At 40.3% G+C, this 23,665-nt stretch overlaps 3 protein-coding genes and 1 non-coding gene across 4 annotated transcripts in view; 3 read left to right on the top strand and 1 right to left on the bottom strand.

Annotated features, from left to right (window-relative positions):
- The window catches only part of LOC106107652 (calmodulin-binding transcription activator 2), a 118,806-nt gene that overhangs the window by 7,468 nt on the left and 87,673 nt on the right, over positions 1–23,665 (top strand). Inside the window, exon 2 of the mRNA XM_013288606.1 lies at positions 16,891–16,982. The gene's annotated coding sequence lies outside the window, so the exon portion shown is untranslated. The remainder of the gene's footprint in view (positions 1–16,890; positions 16,983–23,665) is intronic.
- On the bottom strand, positions 3,390–5,871 carry LOC106107516. Its single transcript, XM_013288392.1, has 3 exons — positions 5,638–5,871; positions 3,547–5,476; positions 3,390–3,502 (listed from the first exon to the last, which is right to left on the bottom strand). Exons 1-3 carry the CDS (start codon positions 5,869–5,871, stop codon positions 3,390–3,392), a joined length of 2,277 nt encoding a protein of 758 aa, XP_013143846.1.
- On the top strand, positions 9,688–11,734 carry LOC106107653 (UDP-xylose and UDP-N-acetylglucosamine transporter). The gene is made up of 2 exons (XM_013288607.1): positions 9,688–9,813; positions 10,147–11,734. The coding sequence occupies exon 2, from the start codon at positions 10,154–10,156 to the stop codon at positions 11,174–11,176; it is 1,023 nt and encodes a 340-aa protein (XP_013144061.1). The 5' UTR covers positions 9,688–9,813; positions 10,147–10,153; the 3' UTR covers positions 11,177–11,734.
- Positions 10,042–10,113, top strand: Trnae-cuc. The gene has a single exon. It is a non-coding gene; the product is annotated as a tRNA-Glu (tRNA).

Below are 23,665 nucleotides of genomic sequence, written 5' to 3'. Positions count from 1 at the left end.
TTATGTTGGACTCACTCCCGATAAGCGGGAGCATACCAACTAAAACCCCACTGTCTCCATCTTTTCACCGGGCACCGGGGTGTGGGCACACTGAAAGTATTCTTCACACTCCCCGGTGGTGACTGGCTGTTACGCCTCCTCCGTTGTTTTGACCACTCTTGCGCGGAGAACCACGCGCCCTCAGCTACTCAATCGGAGTGGCGAGCTTCCCCTTAGTTCGCCACTCGAGTACGGTCAGGGTGGTAGTGACCGGCCGAACGCCCTTCTCCTACCCCCTCTGCGGCGGCTGCGGTTGGGGTCTCGGCTTGTCGCCTCCCTTAACCTTTCCGCCTCTTCTTTTGTCCTGAGGACATCCTCCGAAAATGACTGGACAGCCCTCCATGCCGCGTCCGACTCCGTCATCTTGCTGACCAAGGCCGGTAAGGACAGATCGCCGCCCACTACAGCCACAAGGTCTCGCCTTTGTACGGCCCACGCCGGGCACTCCGCCAGCGTGTGCTGGGCAGTGTCCTCGGGGCAATCGTCGCAGTGGTGGCACTGCGCGGACGGCTCCCTCCCGATCTTGCGCAGATAACTGCCGAAGCAACCATGCCCCGATAGCACCTGCGCAAGACGGTAGGTTACCGCCCCGTGCTCCCTCTCCATCCATGCCACCAGCACTGGACAGATCGCCCCGACTGCCCTAGCACCAGCCCTCGGCTCGCGAAGACAGCGTTGCCATCTGGCCACTGCCGCGTCCCGTCTTTCGGCACGATGAGCCTCTATTTCCGCCCTTGGAGGCGGCGATCCATCTATCAGCAGTCTCCGCTCGCGCCACTCGTGAACTGCTGCCAGCACCTCAGCCTCCAACACCCACGGCAGAGAACCAGCCAGGGTGCATGCCGCCTCATAAGAAATGGTGCGGTATCCCCTAATGACCCTGATCGCCATTGTTCTCTGCGGGCGATGGAGAACGTCGACCGTTCGCCTATTCAGGGCGCCGCTCCACACTGGTGCGCCGTAAAGCGCCATCGACTTGACGACGCCCATGAACAAGCGCCGACACGCCGCCTTCGGGCCGCCAACGTTCGGCAGTAGTCTGCCAAGAGCAGCAGCCGTGCGCATCAGCTTGGGCCCCAGCTGTCGGAAGTGGCCCTCAAAGGTCCACCGACCGTCCAGCATGAGGCCCAAGTATTTCATACATGGCGCCACCTCAATCGCAACTCCACCGACTGTTATCCGCGAACCTGGAGGAGGCCTCCTCCTAGGGCCGTGGAAAAACAAGGCCTCAGACTTCTGGAGGGCCACCTCCAGGCCCAGGGCCCGTATTCTACCCACTACTTGGGCAACTCCAGCTGTGCAGGCGATCGCACACTCGCGGTGGGTGGGTCCTCTCGCCGTGACCAAGGTATCGTCCGCGTAACAAGTTACATCGACCCCTCGAATGAGAGAGCCCCGCAGGACCCAGTCGTATCCCACGCTCCAAAGGAGGGGACCAAGGACTGAGCCCTGCGGAACCCCGCAGGTGATCTCGTGCCGACACCACCCATCCCGGCTTCGGAAGGTGACCGATCTACCGGACAGGTAGTCAGTCACAATGCGAATCAGATATCCCGGCACTCGATGATAGCGGAGGGCCTCTGTGATGCAACTCCAGGGCAAGGTGTTAAACGCGTTTGCGATGTCCAGGGACACCGCAAGAACAACCTCGCCCTGGGCAACTGCCTCTTCCGCTATCCTCTTTACCCTCATGATTGCATGGACGGTGGACCTGCCCGGTCTAAATCCGAACTGTCTACTGTCCAAGTCCGGACCGACTAACCTCATGTGGTTGCCGAGGCGGTTGGCGATAATCCGCTCAAACACCTTCGCCACGTCGTCCAACAAAGTTATGGGTCGGTACGCAGCAGGGGAGTCGGCTGGTCTACCCTCCTTCTTGATTAGTACCAAGGAGCCCTTCTTCCAGCGCTTTGGGAATCTTCCCTGTGCGAGGCAGTCGCTCAGCAGCTGGATTACCCTCTCCTCGAACACATCCGCAGCCACAGCCCAAGCACGTCCCGGTATGCCATCTGGCCCCGGAGCCGTCCTTTTGGCGCGAAGCCGTTCGATTGCCGCCCCAAACTCGCCAGGGGAGACTGGTGGTATTTCCACGCCATTTCCAGGATTTTCCATCCTATCCGGAATCCTGTACGGCGGTAGGTGTGTCTCTTTTTGGGGAAAGAGAGAGGACACCACATCCTGCACTAGTTGGGGCGGCAGACTCTGCGTCAGCGGTAGCGCCTGTGCACGGAGTTTCCCTCTCACCATCAGGTAGGGGCGGCCCCAAGGATCTCGGTTTAGAGACTCCACCATCTCTTCGTGGGCCCTATCTTTTGCTGCACGTATGGCTCGGCTGAGCTCGTGTCTCGCGGCTTTGTAGACGCTGAGCAGGCTGGCTTCGACGGTTCCATCCCTTCGTCTTCTTCGGCGTTGACGTTGGTACTGGCGTCTGGCAGCAACGCACGCTGTGCGTAATGCTGCTATCTCCGCAGACCACCAGTACACTTGCCTCTTCTTCGGTAGGGGACCTTGCCGCGGCATCGATGCATCGCAAACGCGGGTCATCGACGCACACAACGCATCAGCCCTTGCGTCTACATCGGGATCTCTATCCGCAGGCAGCCAGGTTTCCACCAATGCGGCCTCCACCAGTATCTCCTTTTTTAGGCGCTTCGCCACCCAGCGAGGAGTGTCCTGGCGAAGCGACTCCGGCCCCTGGTGTGCTGGAACCGTAGGACTCTCCAAGATCGCAAAACGGATGTAGCGGTGGTCGGATAGTGTCTCCACACCTTCCACCACCTCCCAACCGCGCACCCGTCTCGCAGTTGCAGGGCAGGCGAACGAAATATCCACTATGGAGCTGCCCTGCGGCCGGACGCATGTGGGTGTCGAACCCTGGTTCAAGAGGCACAGCCCCATGGTCAGGGCCCACTCCTCCAGTACTGCACCCCGGGGATTCGTGGATGCGCCACCCCAGGCAGAGCTCTTAGCATTGAAGTCCCCCATTACCAGCACGGAACGGGGGCTATCTCTGCGTAAGAGTACTCCAACCTGGTCCAGCAGGTTCTCGAATTCCGCGAGACTTTTACTGGGGGCGCAGTACACGCCAACGACCACAGTTCCTCCTACAGTGGCCCCCACGTAACCCCGGCCCTTTCGAACCCCATCAAGCGACAGGGATCTCGTGGACCGGGGCACAATGAGCGCCACGACTTCCTCCTCATCCCCCACCCAGTCGTCTCTATTGGGAATGAAATAGGGTTCAGACACCACGGCTAACTGCGTCGACCACTCAGCCATGCTCTGAACGAGCAGGTCCTGAGCCCGTGCGCAGTGATTAAGATTGGCCTGCAGAACCTGGACCGCCATCTCTACTGCCAATCTCTTCGGTCTCCATGGCAACCTCCACTGTCACCTGCGGTGCTGGTCGTGACTGTGGGGCGTGCGTTCCTCTGGTGATCTTCGGGGCTGGTGCGGAACAGCCCTTACCACCCAGTTGATGGTCCGCCGATTTCTTGGCCGCAGCACATATGACGCAGTGTGGCTTGGCCGAGCATTCCTTAAACTTGTGTCCCTCGACACCACAACGGAAGCAGAGCATGCTTCGGTCAACCTCAGAGTTGCACTGCGCCCTGACGTGCCCCTTCTGCAGGCATCGATAGCAGCGCAGTGGTCGGGGAACTAACAATTTGACATTGGCCGACACCCACGACATTGTCAGCCGACCTGCCTCTGCAACCCGTTTCGCCGTCGAAACTGAGCAATGCACCCAGGCGTGTCCCACTCCAAAGCGGTCCCGTACGACTCCGCTGCATTTGAGGGTGTCTGTAGGGCAGCCGCCCGCTTCGGCAACCGCTGCCAGCACCTCTTCGACGGTCGTCGAATCATCAAGGCCAGAGATCTTTACCTCGGTAGTCTTGATCGGCCTCGTGATGCGAACCAGGTCAGGACTGAAGATTTGAGTCATCTTCTCCGCCAGAGCGTCGGCTTGTGGGCCATTGTCCGTTCCGATGACTTCAAATCGCCTCGCTCCAGTGGCACACACCCGGAAACGCACTCCGGTTGTGATCCCCACATCCTGCAATTTAATTTTTGCTTTGGCCTCCGCGATGACAGCGTCATATGTGAGGCCTTTTGCAATGGCCTCCGGCGAGAGTGTGACCACTACCGCAGCAGATTTCGGCGCGGCCACTACTGGCGCCCTGGGCACTCTTCTTTGTTCCGAGTTCGTGAACACCCGCGGTCGGTTCTTCCTTTTCTTCTTCAACCCTTTTTTAACCACAGTGCTCCAGGGCAATTCTGTGGTATTCTGCTGCTGGGCTGCAGGCTCTGCCGCCGTCACTGGCTGGGGCTGCACCTGGGGCTCCGCCGTCTTTCCCTTGGAGGGTTTCGTAGGGGCTCTCCCTGGGGCTTTGCCCGAGGCTTTGCTCGAGGCTTTGCCCGAGACTTGGCCCGAGGCTTGGCCCGAGACTAGGCCCGAGGCCTGCCCACTCTTCGCCAGCCTTGGGGCTGCCGATCCGCGTTGGCCCACAGACTCGGGCCTGCTGTCCGCCGCAAGCGGGGGACGAATGCGCCTTTCGGGGAGGAGACGATCCTCCAACGCCTCGAACCTCGCGTTCACCATTGTGCCCACCTGGCACAGAATGGTGCGCACGAGGTCTTCATTATCGGTCCTCGGTGGCTCTGGTCTCGCGTTCGGCGCTTGGAGGCACTGCCTCATTTCCGCAACCTCCTTGCGCAGCTGCTCTACCTCCGCTTGCAGTCGGGCATTAGCCGCCTGCAGACCTTTGGTCTCCTCCGATGTGCACCTGCCTTTCAGGGCTTTCGTTGTTTTAATTATGCCCTCGGCGGCGTCCTTTAGGGCTCGTATGTAACCTCCCTTAAGGTTTTTAGAGGTGGAAGCCACTTTCCTAATTACTTCCACATTTTCCTCTATAATTTTACTCAGGGAGCCTGCCGCCTGGAACTCCTCAGGCTCCTCCTCCGACACCATATCCGACAACCTTTGGGCTCGGGCTCTAGCTCTTGCCGCGATAGAGGCAGCAACGACTTCTGCCTCCGCCCGTCTTTCATCCTCCTCTCGCTGCTTATCCTCAACAAGCAGGTGCTTGGCCTTCGCCAAACCTGCGTAAGTGCGAGAGGTGGGTGGTCGTCCTCTCCTCTTCCTTACTATTATGGGGCTACCCCTCCGACTTCCTTCGGACATCGAGGCTGACGCCGACTCCTCACTCAGCATCAGCTCCGTGTCCAGGTCCATGGATGCCACTCCTTCTCCTCTTTGGACCTCCAGTCCACTCCCCATCGTCTTCTCCAAATCGCATGCAACAGTATCCGTATTTCTTGCCAGGGTCGTCGAGTATCCACAGCATTCTTTGGCCCCCCCAGAATACGAAGGCCGGCCAGAGGTCAGAATGACCTCTGGGAGGGATTCTCCACTAGACGAGCTAGGGGTACCCTCCTGGGGTAAATTACTCTTTAAGCTTGCCATGTCATACTTGTCCAGTGTTGTCGGACACCGGAAACCGCCTTTTCAATACAGGGTGAGGTCCCCTAGCATTGACGCGCGAGCCATCAGGCCGCCATACACCGACCGAAGTCCACTGCCTTTTAACGTGTTGCCTCACGCCCTCGACCTTTGCCCGACAGGATGGCCGAGTTGACCGGTCCTGCCGCGCCGCGGGCCTTGAGGCCCGCCATCCCACGACCCTCAGGTCCACTAGTGTCTTCCACGGGCCTGTCCGGTATGGGAAACCCTATCCGGCATAGCCCCGCAGAAACACCCCCCACCAAACATGACGACACCTCAGTGCACGTCACGCCCAGCACCGCCCAGTGGGCGTGCTTGAGCCCCATCCAGAGTAGCTACGCTAATCGTAGCACTCGGAGAGGCCCCTTAGTGTCCACGGGCCTTCCCGGCATGGGTAGCCCTACCCGGTATAGCCCCGCGGACACCGTCCCACCCCCTAGCCAGTTGTTAGCCTCCCTAAAGTCGTTCGGGAGTTTCCAGGGTGCACCACGAGGAGGTCACCGGCCATCGCACTCCTCACTATTAAAAAGCTACGTTATCAATGAGTAACAAAGGCTACGTTTTCTATTATTATTCAACTAGCTGTTCGCGTGCGACTTCATCCGCATGAAATTATGAATTTTTTTTTATTGTTCACATGTGTCAAATTATCAATTACAAATGTCAAAATGACATGACATGACAAACCTTAGCAATCTTGCTTTCTTGATGTTGGCAGCAACTTATGGTCTCTTTCCCACATTAAGGTTTTTATCCAAAATATTTACCCCCTAAGTTTAATACGGAGGAAATATATAGCCTAAAACGTGACGCAAGTGTAGGGCTTTTTATCAAAAAAAGAATTATTCAAAAATATGGTGTAATTGCTGACATCTTAGGCAACAAAGAAATGTGTGTTTACGCTTTATTATAATAGTATAGAAGTATAGATTAAACGCGGGCGAAGTTTCTAATAGCAGCTAGTCTAACATTATTCAGACATTGTTAATTGTTAATCTCAGTCAGTAAAAGTTCAAAGAGATATATTTTCCTCTAATATTATTCCTAATCTGATGTTACTATAGAGATAAAAGTTCAATGCCCTCTTAAACAAACCTCGCAGAGCCGGGGTCAATAACTCGTAACCATAGTGACTTGAACTTTTTTAATAAGGATCGATTTTTAGGGAGATTTGGGTATTATCTTACTATCCTACTAGCAGTTGCTCGCAACTTCGTTCACATGAAATTAAAATAATAATAAAAAAACACGCCTACGTTACTGATAGATAAATTCCCTTTCTAACAGTAAAAAGGTTTTTGAGTTATTGCAAACACAAAAATACAAATTCCTCTTTATAATGGTAGTATAGATTAAGACATACTGTCCAAGCGTTGTTAGCCGATGACTTAGGTTTAAAGCAGCTACTAGATAATATGATCTTACTCATATTTTACCTATTTTAGATTTTTGGTGTATAGGGAAGAGGGGAAGCTACAATTCTACCCTTTCTGGCGACGCCCTTGTTATACTTATTTAATTAGACATTATTTTTCAAATACCTTTGGTAGATTCAGAATAGATAGGCAAATGTTTGGATATGACAGCGTTTGTTTCGTTCCGAAATAAACGCGTCTTTTGATCTTAATAACTGTTATGTATGCGTGTGTACCTTGCGTAAAAAGGAACGGTCGGCTGCGCCCGACGACTGCGTCTATGTGACGTGAATAAACCAGTCTGCACCAAGCAAGCGCTGTTTTAATTACTCATCCACATATCCATCACTGGCGACGAGAAATCGAAGTACCCGCGTTGTGAAAAGTTTTTTTTGTTTGTTTTCAAAATGTCTGTTGGACAGTTCGGGGTTTTGTCTTGTTTTAACCATTGTGAACAGACTTGGAAAACATATAAGAGTCGCATAACGCAATGGTTTATTGCTAATGATATAAACCATTTAACTGATGCGACGGGAATACATAAATTACATACACAACATTCTATCATTATTATTAGTTCGAAAACTTCACCGCAACTAACAGCGCCAAAATGGCGAAAATCAATACCTAAAATACAACAATTATATTTACAAAGGACAATATTTATAAAGGTAATACGAAATTGTAGTTTGTTTATTTACTACAACTGTAGTTTCAAGTAAAATAATAGAAATTCGTTTTCTGTGTAATAACCATAAGGGAGAAATATAAAAGATTACATTAGGTTGGCTTTTGGGTCATGAAAATGGAAATCGTTTTTGGAATACAAGTAACATATTTAAAGAGTAAACATAACTTAACGGTGGTTCCCCATTTACGGTTATATCTCCGGGATCCGAGGTTGTCCGTTTTTATTGAACTATTTGTTAGTTTTATAGTGTACAGCCTACACTAGTTCCCTTAATAATATAGGGTTATTATCGTTTGAAATTACCTTCTCTATTTACTAAATAATACGCTTTTTAGTATCTTATTTTATAGTCAACTTAAGTTAAGAACTTGTTGGTTCTTATTGCTAATATTTCAATATAAAACACACTGTCATACTAAACGCGAAAGTTTAGATGGATGGATGGATATTTGTTAGAGTTTGTAGCTTAACTGAACACAATTTGATTAAATTTGGTACAGACGTAGATAATATTTTGGAAGAACACATAGGCTACTCACTTTTGTTTTTTTTTTAAATCCACGCAGATGGAGTCTCGGGCAAAAGCTAGTTTTAATATATTATAGTAGTGTCAATTACGCTCTACATATCTTCTGTTCAAATTTCTAATCTGTAAAATGTGGGTCAATCCCGTGTCCTGATAATTCTTAAAGAAAGCATTTTTTTCATTAATATTCTTGTATTTTTCTATTTGGCAATCTAACAACAGTTGTAAATACGTATTTTTTTTGTTAAAGAATGTACAAGTTGTTGTAATAAATATTTTTTAAATAATTTAACAATCGGGGCATGCATTTATATGTGTTCGGCGTACGTCCAACTTTGTTGCTCTCTACAAATAGGTATATATTTTTTGGCACTGCTTTCAGGAATAGCATTGCTTTAATGTTTATGGCGTTAATAAAAAAAAAAGTCTATGGTTCAGTGAGAGGATTGTTCGGTTTTGAATCTATAGATTACACATTCCATTCCAGATGTTTTTAATAAGTTATGTTAGCTATGAGAAATTATAGTGATATGTTAGATTCGTGGACAATCCAAAAATTCTTACTAATATTTTAAATGTGAATGTTTAGATTGATAGATGTTTGTTAGAGTTTGTAGCGTGAACATCTTAACGAATCTCGATGAAATTGGGCATAGACGTAGAGGATAACCGGGAAGAACACATAAGCTACTCTTTTGTTTTTTTTTAATTTCACGCTGACGAAGTCGCAGTCAATAGCTAGTATATCATAAATTAGTTAAGTGAAAACTAAATTAGTTCTACTATATAATATGTTTTAAAAACTAGTATTATTTTGTTTAAATTAAAAGGTATAAAAATTGTAATAAATAAATATCCCAGTTTACTAGTGTGTTCTAAATCTTAGTAGAATAGGGTTGCTCCATTTACGAAAAGCCCGGATTCAAAGTTATTGTTATGATAATAATGTGAGACCGCAATAAATCGTCCGGTATCGGCTGTCCGGCGTGGCTTGCCATCAGATATCAACCCTATCCGACGATAAATTTACCTCTTACCAATTAAATGCTAGCACAAATTGTATTATTTGAGGTTAACAATTTATCTACTAATTTATTCTCTTCTAATTAACTTTGGTGCGATTTTTTTATTTACATTTTTTATCAAAAATTGTTTCGTCTTTTTCTGTTTCTTTTAATACGGTAAATATTTTCTATAGTGGCAACACTGACTAGTCATTTCATAAAATATTTATATTTTTAACCAACAAAATGTAATTTAAACAAGTGTTATTTTTTCACAGGTACACCTTTATTTATATTAAAAATATAAAAAGAACAGTCTTTGTATTCTAGTTTCATAAAATGCATTTGTAAACAAATATAACTCGTCTGACTTTTTTCAAATGTAAAACAGTGCCATCTGTTGGTAGCAAATGTGTAACAATACGAAGGACTGTTTTATCGTGGGAGCTCGGCCCGCGCATGCGTACTTTAGTTTGAGGCCACGGTCACAACAACGAAGATAATTTCTGTCATCGCAATATTACCCACACATGCGTCGGCTACCGTCGTTGTCAAACGTGTGCCGCTTGTCATAATGTGTAATAAGCTGTAATTTCAGTGTTTTTGGTCTAATATACTTAATTGTGTTAAAGGTAAGTAAATTTTTATCTTCATTATGGTTCCGTGTAAATGTATACTTTAATCTCTTGCTTCTTTTTGTCGTATAAGTATAATAACCTTTCTACTTTGTTCGAATGATGGTGTCTTGTTATCTTGTTACGTTTCTTGGTATATTATCGATTTTAAATATCTTATGAGATTCAAATAAAAATGACATAGGTACAAGTAACTGAAAGTTTATTTTGTTTCACATGTAACTATCCGATATGGTCTAGTGGCTAGGATACCTGGCTCTCACCCAGGAGGCTCGGGTTCGATTCCCGGTATCGGAAATCTTTTTTACAATTTATTTTTATTTTTTTCAGATTCAAAATGAACGTCATAGCGGCATTGGCCATTTGCATGGTCTTCGTGGGATGTTGTTCCAACGTTGTTTTTTTGGAATTGGTGGTGAAAGAAGATCCGGGTGCGGGTAACTTAGCCACGTTCCTGCAATTTGTTTTCATAGCCGTTATGGGATTTGTTACGGTGGGAAAATTTGGTACAGCAAAGAGAAACATACCATTCAAACAATACTTAATGTTGGTTGGCTTTTTCTGGACTAGTAGCGTCGCTAACAATTATGCATTCGACTTCAATATATCTATGCCCCTTCATATGATATTCCGAGCGGGATCTTTAATGGCGAACATGGCTATGGGTGTATGGATTTTGAAGAAGAGATATCCACCATTAAAATATTTAGCAGTATTTATGATATCAGCTGGAATAGCTATTTGTACTATCCAATCAAGTGGCGACGTTAAAGCACCAAGAGAAACACATAAAGACGCGGCTGAGGAAGAAAGGCTACAGTTTATAGATTGGTTATGGTGGTGTCTCGGTATTGCCATACTTACCTTCGCATTGTTCGTATCAGCACGAATGGGAATATTCCAGGAATCTTTATATGCGAAGTATGGGAAACATCCTTGGGAGGCGTTATATTATACTCACTTAATGCCTTTAGTTTTCTGGTTACCGACAGCTCAGAATTTAGTCGGACATGTGAAGATTGCTACTGAGACACCTATGGTCGAAGTATTGGGAGTGACACTTTCTCGACAAGTCCTGTGGTTGATACTATACGTGGTCACACAAGGGCTTTGTATTAGCGCTGTCTACGTTTTGACAACCGAGTGCGCGTCCCTAACTGTCACTTTGACAGTTACTTTGAGAAAGTTTGTGTCACTTTTGTTCTCTATAATGTACTTTAGGAATCCCTTCACTTTGGGACACTGGATTGGTACGTTGTTAGTATTTATAGGAACCCTAATATTTACGGAGATATTACAGAAGTGCGTAGGCCTATTCCTCCCAACGCCTGTCAAGGTCGAAAAGAAGAAGAAGAAATAAATTTGTGATAATTATTATGTAGAGAATTTGATTTGTGACGTGTACAATTTGGGTTGTTTTATTTATATACTTTTTGTATCGATTGAAACTTTGTATGTAAGATTATATATATGGAGCAGGATTTAATTTTTACTGTAAAAAAGTAGAACAAATTGTGAATATTTTTATTAATAAAAAAACTATTTGAACCGATAATTGTTAAACGTCAGTCCGCTTACTTAAAATAACAGTAATGACAAAATGCTTTTTTTTATACCAATTAGTAAAAAAGACGTTAGAGTCAATTAACGTAATATAATGAAATCAAATAAATTAAACCAGAAATTGCATTTTACAAATGTAAATGCACTTTCGTAAGTTTACATCGAATGGGCTATTTCAAATCGATTATTTGTACTCGATACATCGATAAGCGAATTTCCTAGAAACAATCGTCAATATCGATTCCAATGTCAATGGCCGCTTGATATTCCGATGTTGCTATATAAGAATAATATGCTTCCAATATAATTTCTGTATACGCATTTAAAATAAATGATTTTAATAATACAATAATATAGAAAATATATGTTGTTTTCTTTTCTTCGGTACGCATTTTGATTAATAATTGGCAAAGAAGAGTCCTATTAAGATTTAAAAACAAAATTTTAATAAGAGAAAAGAAGTGAGGTTTCATTTGAAATATATCTAGAATGTTCTATTTTACAGCTAGGATATTTTTGGTATTTCAGATCTAGTTGGTTCTTTGTTTACACTTACGTCACTTTTAAGTCAGTAACACCGGTATTGTGAGAAGTGTATATATTTAGGTTTCTGAAGTAAATTCCACGGTAATACGCTAATACTTGATAGCTCATCGAGTGACCTAATCGAGATCACTGCATGCATTTTTATTGCATTTTTTTTTATAACAAAAGGTGGCAAACGAGCAGGCGGCCTGAATCCGCCAAAATGGCGAAGCAACCGCTGCCCATAGACATCCGCAATTGCAAATGCGTTACCGACCCTTATCCGACAGAGGAGGAGATGCACATAAAGAGGATATTTCCCCTTCCTATGTATCTCCTCCTCCGTGAAATCCACTTTCCCTTCCCATCCTCTTCTTATAAGAAAAGGGCGGTAAAGAGAAAGGGACTTAAATTAGGCCTCCGGCACCACACTCATCAGACGAAACACGGAATTGCTTCCATTTCACGCCTGTCTTCTGTGTGGTCGTGGTATTACACCGGGCGTGCCGGCCCATTCGTGCTAAGATGTTAAAGCGGGCACTACCACTTTTAAACTGCATTTTAAGCTATGAGTTCTGAATATTAGTTACACTGGACACTCATTTGAAATGATAAGTTTTTATTCAAATAATCTTAATTTCTCACTAATATTATAAATGCGAAAGTTTAGACGAATGGATGGATGATTGTTAGAGTTTGTAGCTTCAAGGATGGAACAGAACTTTGTCTTAGACGTAGAGCGAAGTCTGAAAAAACATATGCTTTTGTTTTTTTTTAATTTCACGCAAAGGAGTCGTGGGCAAAAGATAGTAATTTTAAAATGTTATCCTATGTTAAAAGTGTGAAATTGAATTTACTTCGTTTTGTTTTATTTTCTTTTGAATATATTTTTTTAGGTACCAGGCGATCATGACTAGGTTGTAACATTTCTATTCGAAAAGCAATTTGTTCCGTTAGGAATTCCGTATACCACGTGAGTCCGTGCCGAGCCTAACTTTTCCAACTTTTTGGCATCGATGTAGCCGACGGCTTAGTGTAATCTTATTGCTAACAATTGAGTTAACCAATTTCGAGCGATCTTTTTTCTCTGAAGGGGAACCTTTTTAACCTGCTTTCAGATGCTATACGAAATAAATGGTTTAAACTTTAGTGAGACATTATTATAAAGTAATTATTAGAAAACAATTACTTATTTTTTTCGGTGTTGCCACCGCATTATTATTTATAGTGTTGGATTTAAGAGAACTTTGTATTAGGGCAAATGTTATACTAATTTAATTAACACATCTTTAGTTCTGACTAGCTGTACCCATGCGGCTTCATCCGCATGAAATTATAAAAAAAATATATTTTATTGTTCACATTTGTCAAGTTATCCATTGCATGATGACAGAGCATGGCAACCTTGCTTCCTTGATGTTGGCAACAACTTATGGTCTCTTTCCCACATTAGGGTTTTTATCCAAAATATTTACCCCTAAGTTTAACGGCGTGAAAATATATAGCCTAAAGCGTGACGTAAGTGTAGGGCTTTTATTAAAAAAAATAATTATTCAAAAATATGCCGTTATTGCTGAGATCTTAGGCAACAAAGAAATGTGTGTTTACGCTTTATTATATTAGTATAGATAAACATATAAAAAAACGTTTGATATCTAAAAACAATTGATTTAATTGCGGTTGACAATGTTAAAATATAATCTGTCATAGATTATGCAAAGGTATAATTTGAAGAGTTTTATTACGATCGACACATGCCTAGTCATTCTGAACTTCACCGCACTTCAATCCCTGAATTACTTGGAAAAAGGTCTGTCTATTTACATCGATATCTTAACATAAAACTGATCCTTATTCCTTTAAGCTAAAGTCGAAGTTTGCTTACAAGTAAACTTTTGTTGTGTTGAATAGACATTTGATTGATGTATTCCCTATTGTTGTAGATAATGTTAAGACAAGGGATGTAAAGAGGGTGTCTTGTAATACCTTATTAGAATATTCATAAGTATGTTACTAAGAGTACCTTGGACAGAACTATCGAACAAATGTTGTGCGATTATCAATTGTTTCGCAGCCAATTCAACTGTTTATTGCACAACTAAAATTTGGAATCAAAGCGAGACTGAACAGTTGTGCGATAGTTTAGTCATAATCGCGGTTAGAATGATTGAAAATCGCAAATCATGCTTCATAATAGCATTTTCAAGGACCCTATAACATTACTGTTTTCTATAAACATGTACTTACAGACACTTCTACCAATAATGCGTTGGTCCAAATCAACGCATTATTGGATGGATATTTGTTATAATTTGTAGACTAAACTCGGAACGCGACAAAAGTAAGCACATATGTAGATCATAGATTGAAAGAACATAGGTTATTGAGTGTTTTTTAATATTCAGCGCGAATGGAGTCGCGGGCGCAAGCTAGTATAATGTAATGCAGTAACATTTATTTGTTACTTTGTATTGAATAGTTTCAGGTATTACTGAATAGATTTGAAATCACTGTTCAAAAGCACACTATCAGTATAAAGTAGGACGTATTTTAAAATTAGTTATAATATGAAATAACGGTAGTTATAAATCCAGTGTCTTTATTTAATGAGATAAAAATACTTGATTATATGATTTTTTTTACTAAGTCATCGTGATTTGATTGTTTTTTTAATTAGTTTGAAATATATCTATCGTATACGACCTTGCTAAAAATGTAGTTAATAAAATGTATTTGTCTTAATTTAAAAAAAAAAATGTCACAGTTAAGACAGTAAAGAGGTAATTGTCAAGATAAATTGAACCTTTTCTAAATATAATTAAAGATGAAAATGGCACATCACTAATAATTTACTTTAATGTTACTGTAGTCTTAATATAGATTACTCTTTATGTGCGTAAATAAAACCTGTTTTAAAGAAAACCTCATTCGTATTATTTACATTTATTATCAAATGATCTAATTAATTATTTGACTAGCAGTTGCCCGCGACTTCGTCCACGCAATGTTAAGATAAAAAAGTAACATATAATATAGCCCTTTTATGTCAGCTACCTTTCAGTGAAAGTTCGGTCGAAATCGGCTCAGCCGTTTCGGAGATTACCCGGAACAAACGCGGCTTACGGACAGACAAAAAAAATTTAAATGCGATTTTTGTTATCAGCAACGCAAATACTTCACATTCCCGAAATCTAGAATTTTTGTTTTGATATTACAAACAGACACTCCAATTTTATTATACGTATAAATGAGATGTAAGTATCGTCGATTGTTTGTTATTGTATATTCATACATTTTAGTTGATAGACCATTATTGATGAGGCTAGGGCGAAGTAGAGCGACCGCCCAGGGCGCCGGGGGTAAAGGGACGCCCCGTCTTTTTTCATACTTGTTTGTATTTCAGTTAAAGAACGCTGTAGATGTCTCTCCCAGAGGGTAATGCTACAACCGGTCTTGTATTAGTAATAGTAATTAAAAGATAGTAAGATATGATGGAATCTTATTTAAATGAAGTAGTTATTTCGTATATTCCGTATTCTATGTTATCTATACATATTGATAAACGATTGATATCTGGCTGGTAAACGATAATAATAACTAAGAATGACATGCGAAAAATAATTATTTAAAATAAAAATGCTACTGAATACTTAAGTAAAAATGTTTTGTCATGCCTAAAATTGTCTGGTTTTAACTAGTAGCGACATCTATTATCAGCAAAATAAAACCTTTGATTTCTTTCGCTATTGATATTCTGATGTCTTTTTGTATTTCAAAACACGAAAAAATGCATCACCTATTAGAGAAACATATAATTTAGAGTCGAAACCTAGAAATACCTAGTTCAGTTGTTTAGTAGACTAAAAGCTGAAAGCTCTCAAACTGACGTTAAATCCATTTTTCTATATTTGCCATCGTTCAATATATCCGATATAGAGAGGAGGAATTGAGAAAGAAACGTAACTAAGTAAATAATATTATTTTCATAAAACTTTTCAAAAATAGGTCCATACACTATAATTGACATTTTCAACCAGTGACATGACTAAATATAATTTCTTATTGTCATTTTGGACTGTACATCAATTTCAATACGTAGTACTAACTTTAACATAGTTGTGGTTATCTTTGAAAATTACAGATACATAAGGAATATTTTAAATTCATGATGAACATTTATAAAATAGATAACAAGTTTCCTCCGCTAATACGCTTTGAAACGTAAGTTCGAGCAAAAACAATGAAGGCGACCGAAATGAGGTGAAAACTGCCCGGTTTTGGCAACATTCGTCAACAATGTCTGCACTGCAAACGGCGTAGTGTAACAATACTAACAAAACACTTGTATACAATCAAATTGAACCTTATTCTTTACGCAATAAGAATACTAAACTCGCAAAGCTAACTTTGTAATCCGGAGCAATGGTCCAACTTGTTGAAATTCCGTCGCCGTCCGGTGTACGATGTGCCGAAATTGAGCTTCCGTTGCCAAAATCTTAGATAAGCTCTATTGCTTACGGAATAAAGGTTGTTTTTGTTGATTTTTAGACATTCACAACGATAAGGTTTAATTGGCGGCACAGGAGGGAAGAAATTTCGCAGGCGAAGGTTTTGCTTGAGCGCCCACTAATTTTGTCCAATCGTTGTTAGCGGGTAACGTGTGAGACATATTTTTAGACTCAAAACGTGTTGTTTTTTTATACTTAAATCTTTTGTCTTTTCACGAAGGAGTTTTGTTACAAGCAGCTGATTATTTTTTTTATTTTGTTCTTACGAGACTTGTTGACATTACACTTTGATTCTTGTGATAATAAATTGAGTTCGTGTCATTTCTTCTTGTCCTTCTCAATACAAAATTAATTAAAAATGCTATTTCATTAACAAAATACAAGTATTGTAAAGCTCTGTTCAGCTGAAAAAGATATCAAGAAACTCCCTTGGATTCCATAAAATACGAATATTGTATAATGTTATTTATTTGTACAGATGGCGAGCCCATCAAGCTGCCAGATAATCTGGAGAGCCTGCCGCGCGCTGAACACTTCGCCGCGCAAAGACATCGCTGGAACACCAATGAGGTTAGTGAACTTAAATATTGAATTAAAATGACATCTTACCTTACTTGTAAACGTGTTTGTGTGTGTACAATTTTCTTCTTTAAAGATGTAGGACGTAGTTGCAAATATAATGACTGACGTAAAGGTTTTTAAGATCTAAAAAAAAATTAAGTAAATTAGTCATAATTTAATTTGTTCTGTATTTTTATGTTTAGAGCGTTAAAAGAACTTATTAGTTATTATCATACTAATGATACTTCATACTGATATTACAAATGCGAAAGTTTAGATGGATGGATGGATGTTAGAGTTTGTAGCCTAAACGGCTGAACTGATTTCGTTGAAATTTGGCATAGATGTAGAGGATAGTCTGGAAGAATATATAGGCTACTCACTTTTGTTTTTTTAATTCCACGCAGACGTAGTCGCGGGCGATAGCTAGTAGAAGATAAAGTTAACTTATTCAGCACTTAATAGACACTTAATAATATATTGTTATGCGAATAACGGGTAAATATTTATATTTATTTTCTTTGTTAGCTTTGGATTTTGTTTTCCATTTTGACGTCAATCGACTGGTCCTTTGCCAATTTGTTTTTGTATCGTCGATTATCTGGAATGATAGAACTCGGATCATTTATTAATTTGTTATTCTTGCCAAAACGTTTTTAAACCGCCAGCATCCGATATTGGAAGATTCCATTTGTTTTGTTTGGATTTAAAGAGGATTTAATCGTTAACAACCAAAGTTAAAGAGATTTAAATGTTTGTTTTTAAAACAAATAAAAGCATTAAAACTTAACAAAGTAGCTCCATGTTAGCTTTTTTATGTAAATCACTCTCCACGCCTCCAAAACCATTTCTCATTCCAGTACAAGTTTCAAAATGGAACAGTTAACATGAAGTCATATGACGAGGGTTATTTATGTTAATACCATAGGACTCATGATTAATTCCCTAATGTCGCGGTCCGACCGCGGCGCTAGTGTCGCACCGCGTATAAATCGCAGCCTAATTCATGCATAATGCAAACAGCCATGAGTGTCTCATATCTCGAACCGCAATGTTTTAGCCTACTTAACCTGGTGTGGATTACCTCACGACCCCTACTATTATATTTCAAGTGAGAATTAAACATTTAAAAAAAAACTGTGATATCACTGACCTCTATTAATGGATAGGTTATAAATTGGGGTTGAGGTGAGTGCGGGAAGGAGCGAAATAATTGAACACTTTGGATAACGCTCTGATTTAATGTGTCTTAAAACTAACACTAGCTTACATACTTATAAGAAATATGACGTTCCCCGCCTCAGGGTATTTGTTATCTATTAGGTGGTGGTAAAAAGTTTTAGAACTATTATTACTAGTAGACTTAAAAGTCATTAACATCAAAAGGCGTTGGAGTTACAACGAAGCAGCAGCAGTAATCTTACTAATCGCCTATCTATTTATACTGATCAGTGTATAACTCTACGCACGTCTTTTGTTTAAATCTATTCACTTGAAACCTTAAAATGACGTACTATATGGTGGCAGATGACCTCAACAAAGGGCGATTCATGATTGTATCAGCTTTTCTATATAAATATATCTTTGATAATCGATTTTCATTGGCGTTAAAAATTTGTTATCTCCTTTTGAAGGAGAAAGAAGACGAAGTTGTAAGAGTATTTCGTCAGTGGAAATCGACGGCTAAACGGAATTCCAACTCATGAAATGTAGACTGCGTAAAACTCGTTCCATTGATTTCAGAACCCTCGTATTTACTAATGCGTACGTTAAAGTCTGTAGTTCATTCCCCCTCTTTGACGTTGATAGTTTTGTAGAAATTTAAATGAGATGGCGTCCGCTATAGGGGATCGTTGAAAATTTTTACACTCTTTGAGCAGTTATTTTTGTAGTCACTAACGTTTCACGGCATCACCACTTTGGATATCAGTTTTTGGGTTTTACTTTGATATTTATTGCTTTTTTTCTGTATTACCATATGTTAGCTGATGTATGATTAGAAAATACATTTTTAAAAGTAATTTATTAGTAATTCTTGGTTATCTGACTGGTTTCAACTTTCTGATGGGATAAAAAGTAGTGTATTTGGGAAGTGGGAATGCATGTCCGAACGAGGATGTAAGAAAGTTGTTTTAAAACAATGATTAGAGTGAATGATTGATTTGATTGAACGTATGAATGACTAGTAATAGACAAGAAAAAGATGGAGAGTTTACTAAGATAAAATATAAATTAAATTTATATCTTGTAAAAATAAAGTTAAGGTTGAGATATAAAGTGATTAAAGGGGAAATCTGTTTATTTTACCGTACCAACCATACATCATCATCATCATCATCATCATCATCATCATCATCATCATCATCATCATCATCATCATCATCATCATCATCATCATCATCATCATCATCTTGGACTTAGGCTATCCTCAATACCTTCCACAGACTGCGATCCTCCGCCTTCCGCATCCAACGACTTCGTTCGCAATAAAACGTTAGTCCACCATACATATAAAATTTTTATTATTTTGTAACCGTAACTTGTAACATGAGAACTTAAAGTAGGTGAGTAGATATTTCATTCAATGAGAAACAGCAGCAAGTCTCGTATGTGTTAGTTATGTTAATCATTCACAGGAAGCTAAACTTGGCGGTCACTTTTTTAATCTGTACAATTTGTTAAAAGATTTACATTGTAATGGTTTTTATGATATTTATCATGTGAATATAAACATAAGGAAACTTAAAGTGACGTGCATATAGTTAAGAACTTATATGGGAACATAAATTTTTAACTTTTTAGTGAAATTATGCAAACACTTTTAAAGTGTTTGAGTAGGTGACCGTATTAAGTAGTTACAATTTTTAATTTAAATCCTGACTTTATTGTTATAAATACGAAAGTTTAGATGGATGGATGGATGTTAGAGTTTGTAGCTTACACGACTGAACGGATTTATGATAGATGAAATTTGGTATAGATGTAGAGGATACTCTGGAAGAACACATAGGCTACTTAATTTTGTTTTTTTAATTCAACGCGGACTTAGGCGGGTGAAAGCTAGTCTAAGACATAAGAAGAATGTTAGAACAGCTTAATTAGTTTTGTGTCTTTTTATGTACGTTGATATTAAATTAGTAACTTTCAACCATATAAATCTATACTATTATAATAAAGCGTAAACACACACTTTTTTGTTGCCTAAGATGTCAGCAATTACAGCATATTTTTGAATAATTATTTTTTAAATAAAAAGCCCTACACTTACGTCACGCTTTAGGCTATATATTTCCACGCCATTAAAATTAGGGGGTAATTATTTTGGATAAAAGCCTAATGTGGGAAAGAGACCATAAGTTGCTGCCAACATCAAGGAAGCAAGATTGTCAAGGTTCGTCATGTCATGTCATTTTGACATTTGACATGTAAACAATAAAGTAAAGTTTTCATAATTTTATGCGAATGAAGTCGCATGGGAACAGCTAGTATTTAATAAAGTAACATTTAAGATATTTCTTTACGCAAAGAACTAGTGGAGTTGTCATTAATTTTACTAAAGACGAGAGAGGTCTTTATACAAAAAACATGGCTTCGTTAAAAAGTGTTTGAAGTAAAGTAGTCCAAGGCTGTTCTTGTGCGCTTTGTAAGAGCAAAGCTCGCGCGGGTTCACTTTGCGTTTGGTCGGATGAAGAGATCTTATCGTCAACGAGTGTTAACTGTTATGTCGCATAATGAAGGACTATTTAAAGAAATGAGATGCAAAATTAACTCTTAATTTAACTACGTTGTTGTCTTCGACTCTGTTCGCTTGTAAATAAAAAATGTTTGTTTCATTGCATTTGTAAACATTAATACAGTTACTAAAATGTATAATTTTATTTCTATGTAGCGATTTTCGCTTTCATTTACAGCAAAAGTAAAAACAGAAATATATTTTAATTTCAACTATTCAACTCGTAATTGCGTTTTACGTAGTGAAAGTACTTCGTTACTAAGGGAGGGTTTTACCTTCGACCACCCCGTCCGCTCTCGTATTCACTTCACCCCTTAATTTGTACCCCCACTTGTTTTTGTATCGCGAAATTGTCGATCAACGCTAGATGAATACAAAGAGCTTTGAGGCTATATTTCACTGTAATTACATAAATAGCCTTGTAAATAAACGTAAGTTTTAACATCGATAGAGTAAACAAAAACTTCAATTTTCAACCTACCATAGACTGGCCCGATCCGGGGAGTGCCATAGACAAGAAACTCAACTGAATTGAACCCACCATAGATATTTTATTAAGATCGACCATCACTATGGAAAAGCTAAGCCAGTTTAAGACAGACTTAATTAACTCATCCACGTGTTAAAGTCTAAAAGTATTTTCCACGAATACAATTTTAGTCGGAATAATCTTTTTACGTACAAATATTCATGAAAATTGTCTCGTAAGCCAGACACGCGATCGCCACCAGAATTATCTCTTTCACAGGTTTTATAGTCTGTATTTTAGTAAACAACAATAAAAGCTAGGTAGAGAGTTCACTCATCGATCGACGAAAAAGGTTACACTTGATGTGTCTAGCGCGAATAGAGTTGTTTCTCCTATGCCTAGAGATGGATTGTTATTGCTGTCTTTGTTTTTTCAAAGATAATTTGTGAGAAGACAATATATTCACAGTTGAAACCATCACATTTGACAGAGTTCGTAAGAACCATGGAGAAAAAGGACAACAGATCATTCTGTCTCTTTCCCTCGCGGCTCATTAGCACGAGTCCTGCTTGTATCGTAAAGGCATTTCGTTAAGGCGAAAATTTCACTTTAAATTAAAGCTTTTGTTAGGTTTACCTCCTTATTAATGATACAATGGAATTGCATTCTTTAAATAGCACAATGCCATTCGGATACTAACCATTTAAAATACAATAGTACAATCGGGAAAACTGACGGTGATAATCTTAAAGATTTTTTTATATGGTGGCAAACGAGCAAGCTGCCACCTGAATCCACCGAGATGGAAAGCGACCGCTGCCCATAAAAATCCGCAATTGCTGATGTTTATGGTCAGATGCGTTGCCTACCCTTAATTGACGGAGGAAACGCACGTAAAGAGGACCTTTCCCCTTCCTATGCGTCTTCTTCACTGTCAAATCCACTTTTCCTTCCCATCCTTTCCTCTCAAGAAAAGGGTGGAAAGGGAAAGACACTAAAATTAGGCCTCCGTCACCACACCCATCAGTCGAATCGCGGAATTGCTTCCGCATGTTTTCTGTGTGGTCGTGGTATTACACCGGGCGAGCCGACCCATTTGTGCGAAGATGTTAAAGCGGGATCTACCACTGTAAAGTTTAACAATAACCAATTGCTTTTAAATGTGTTTGTACGAAAATTGGTCGGTCGGTGATAGTTAATTCAACCGTTTAGGCTCTAAATTAACAAAAAATACATATAAACTTCCGCATTTATAAGTAAGAATGATAAATTTAAATGAAAGTTATTCCTTCGATTTCTTTCTCCGCTCCGAGGATATTGGAGTGGAGACTGAAAGTTTCAGTAAACGGCAGAGAAAGTTAGATACTGTAGCTTTCAGAAAGTTAAAACGGCTCTCGAGAATTTAATATGTTTCTTTTATTGTTATATAGCTAACTACTTATTTATTTCAAACAAAAATTGCGTTTAGAGTTATTTATAACTACTGCAACTATAGTTTAATTGTATCCATAAAACTAAATAGGTCTTTAGCAAAGATTTCTCTCACTTAAACGCTAAGGGGATTTCTAGTATCTATTTAGTGTCAAAGGTTTTTATAAAACAACTAGCTGTTCCCATGCGACTTCATCTGCATATAATTATGAAAATTCCGTTTTATTGTTCACATGTGCCAAATTATCAATCGCAAATGTCAAAACGACATGACATGATGACAAACCATGGCAACCGTGCTCCCTTGATGTTGCCAGCAACTTATGGTCTCTTTTCCACATTAGGGTTTTTATCCAAAATACTTACCCCCTAAGTTTAATGGCGTGAAAATATATAGCTTAAAGCGTGACGTAAGTATAGGGCTTTTTATTAAAAAAATAATTATTCAAAAATATGCTTTAATTGCTGACATCTTAGGCAACAAAGAAGTGTGTGTTTACGCTTTATTATCATTGTATAGACTACTATCTGTTATTAAACAATTAATATAATTGTTTCTAGCGATATTATTTAACACTCTGAGCTAGTGTCCCGTCAGGAATGCGCGCGAATATCCATCCTTCTAATGACATTGACAGCTGTCAGTTAGAGATGTGACGTTTATGCCAATAATCTAGTGTTGCGCCAATTCTACAGCGCAGTACTAATTTTCTTTTTAACACTATATAGTATATACCCATTTTTTTTTTAATTTCAGACTTCTTAATTACGATTTCAAGATGAACCAAACTTCAATTATCTATTAAAAATATCTAATATTCTTTCATCTTTATACATAAGAGTTCATATGTAAAAGTAGGGAATATTCGCTTTTAATATGAGTAGTCGGGGCGGCCATTTAGACAAATTTGAGTAGGAATTTTTTAAAAAGTTTCTCTCAAACTGGAAAGATTGGAAGAACTCGGAATGTGTCTCGAAATGCATCTAGATTTAAATTTGATAGATTTACATTTAAATCTACTTAAATTAAACTTGTAACATTTGACGGAGTTTCAACTA

This window comes from Papilio polytes, unplaced genomic scaffold, assembly GCF_000836215.1.
Source record: "Papilio polytes unplaced genomic scaffold, Ppol_1.0 DF821956.1, whole genome shotgun sequence".
NCBI lineage: Eukaryota > Metazoa > Arthropoda > Insecta > Lepidoptera > Papilionidae > Papilio > Papilio polytes.
The sequence above is the reverse complement of the archived record's forward strand: the minus strand, read 5'-3'. Positions and strand labels throughout refer to the sequence as shown.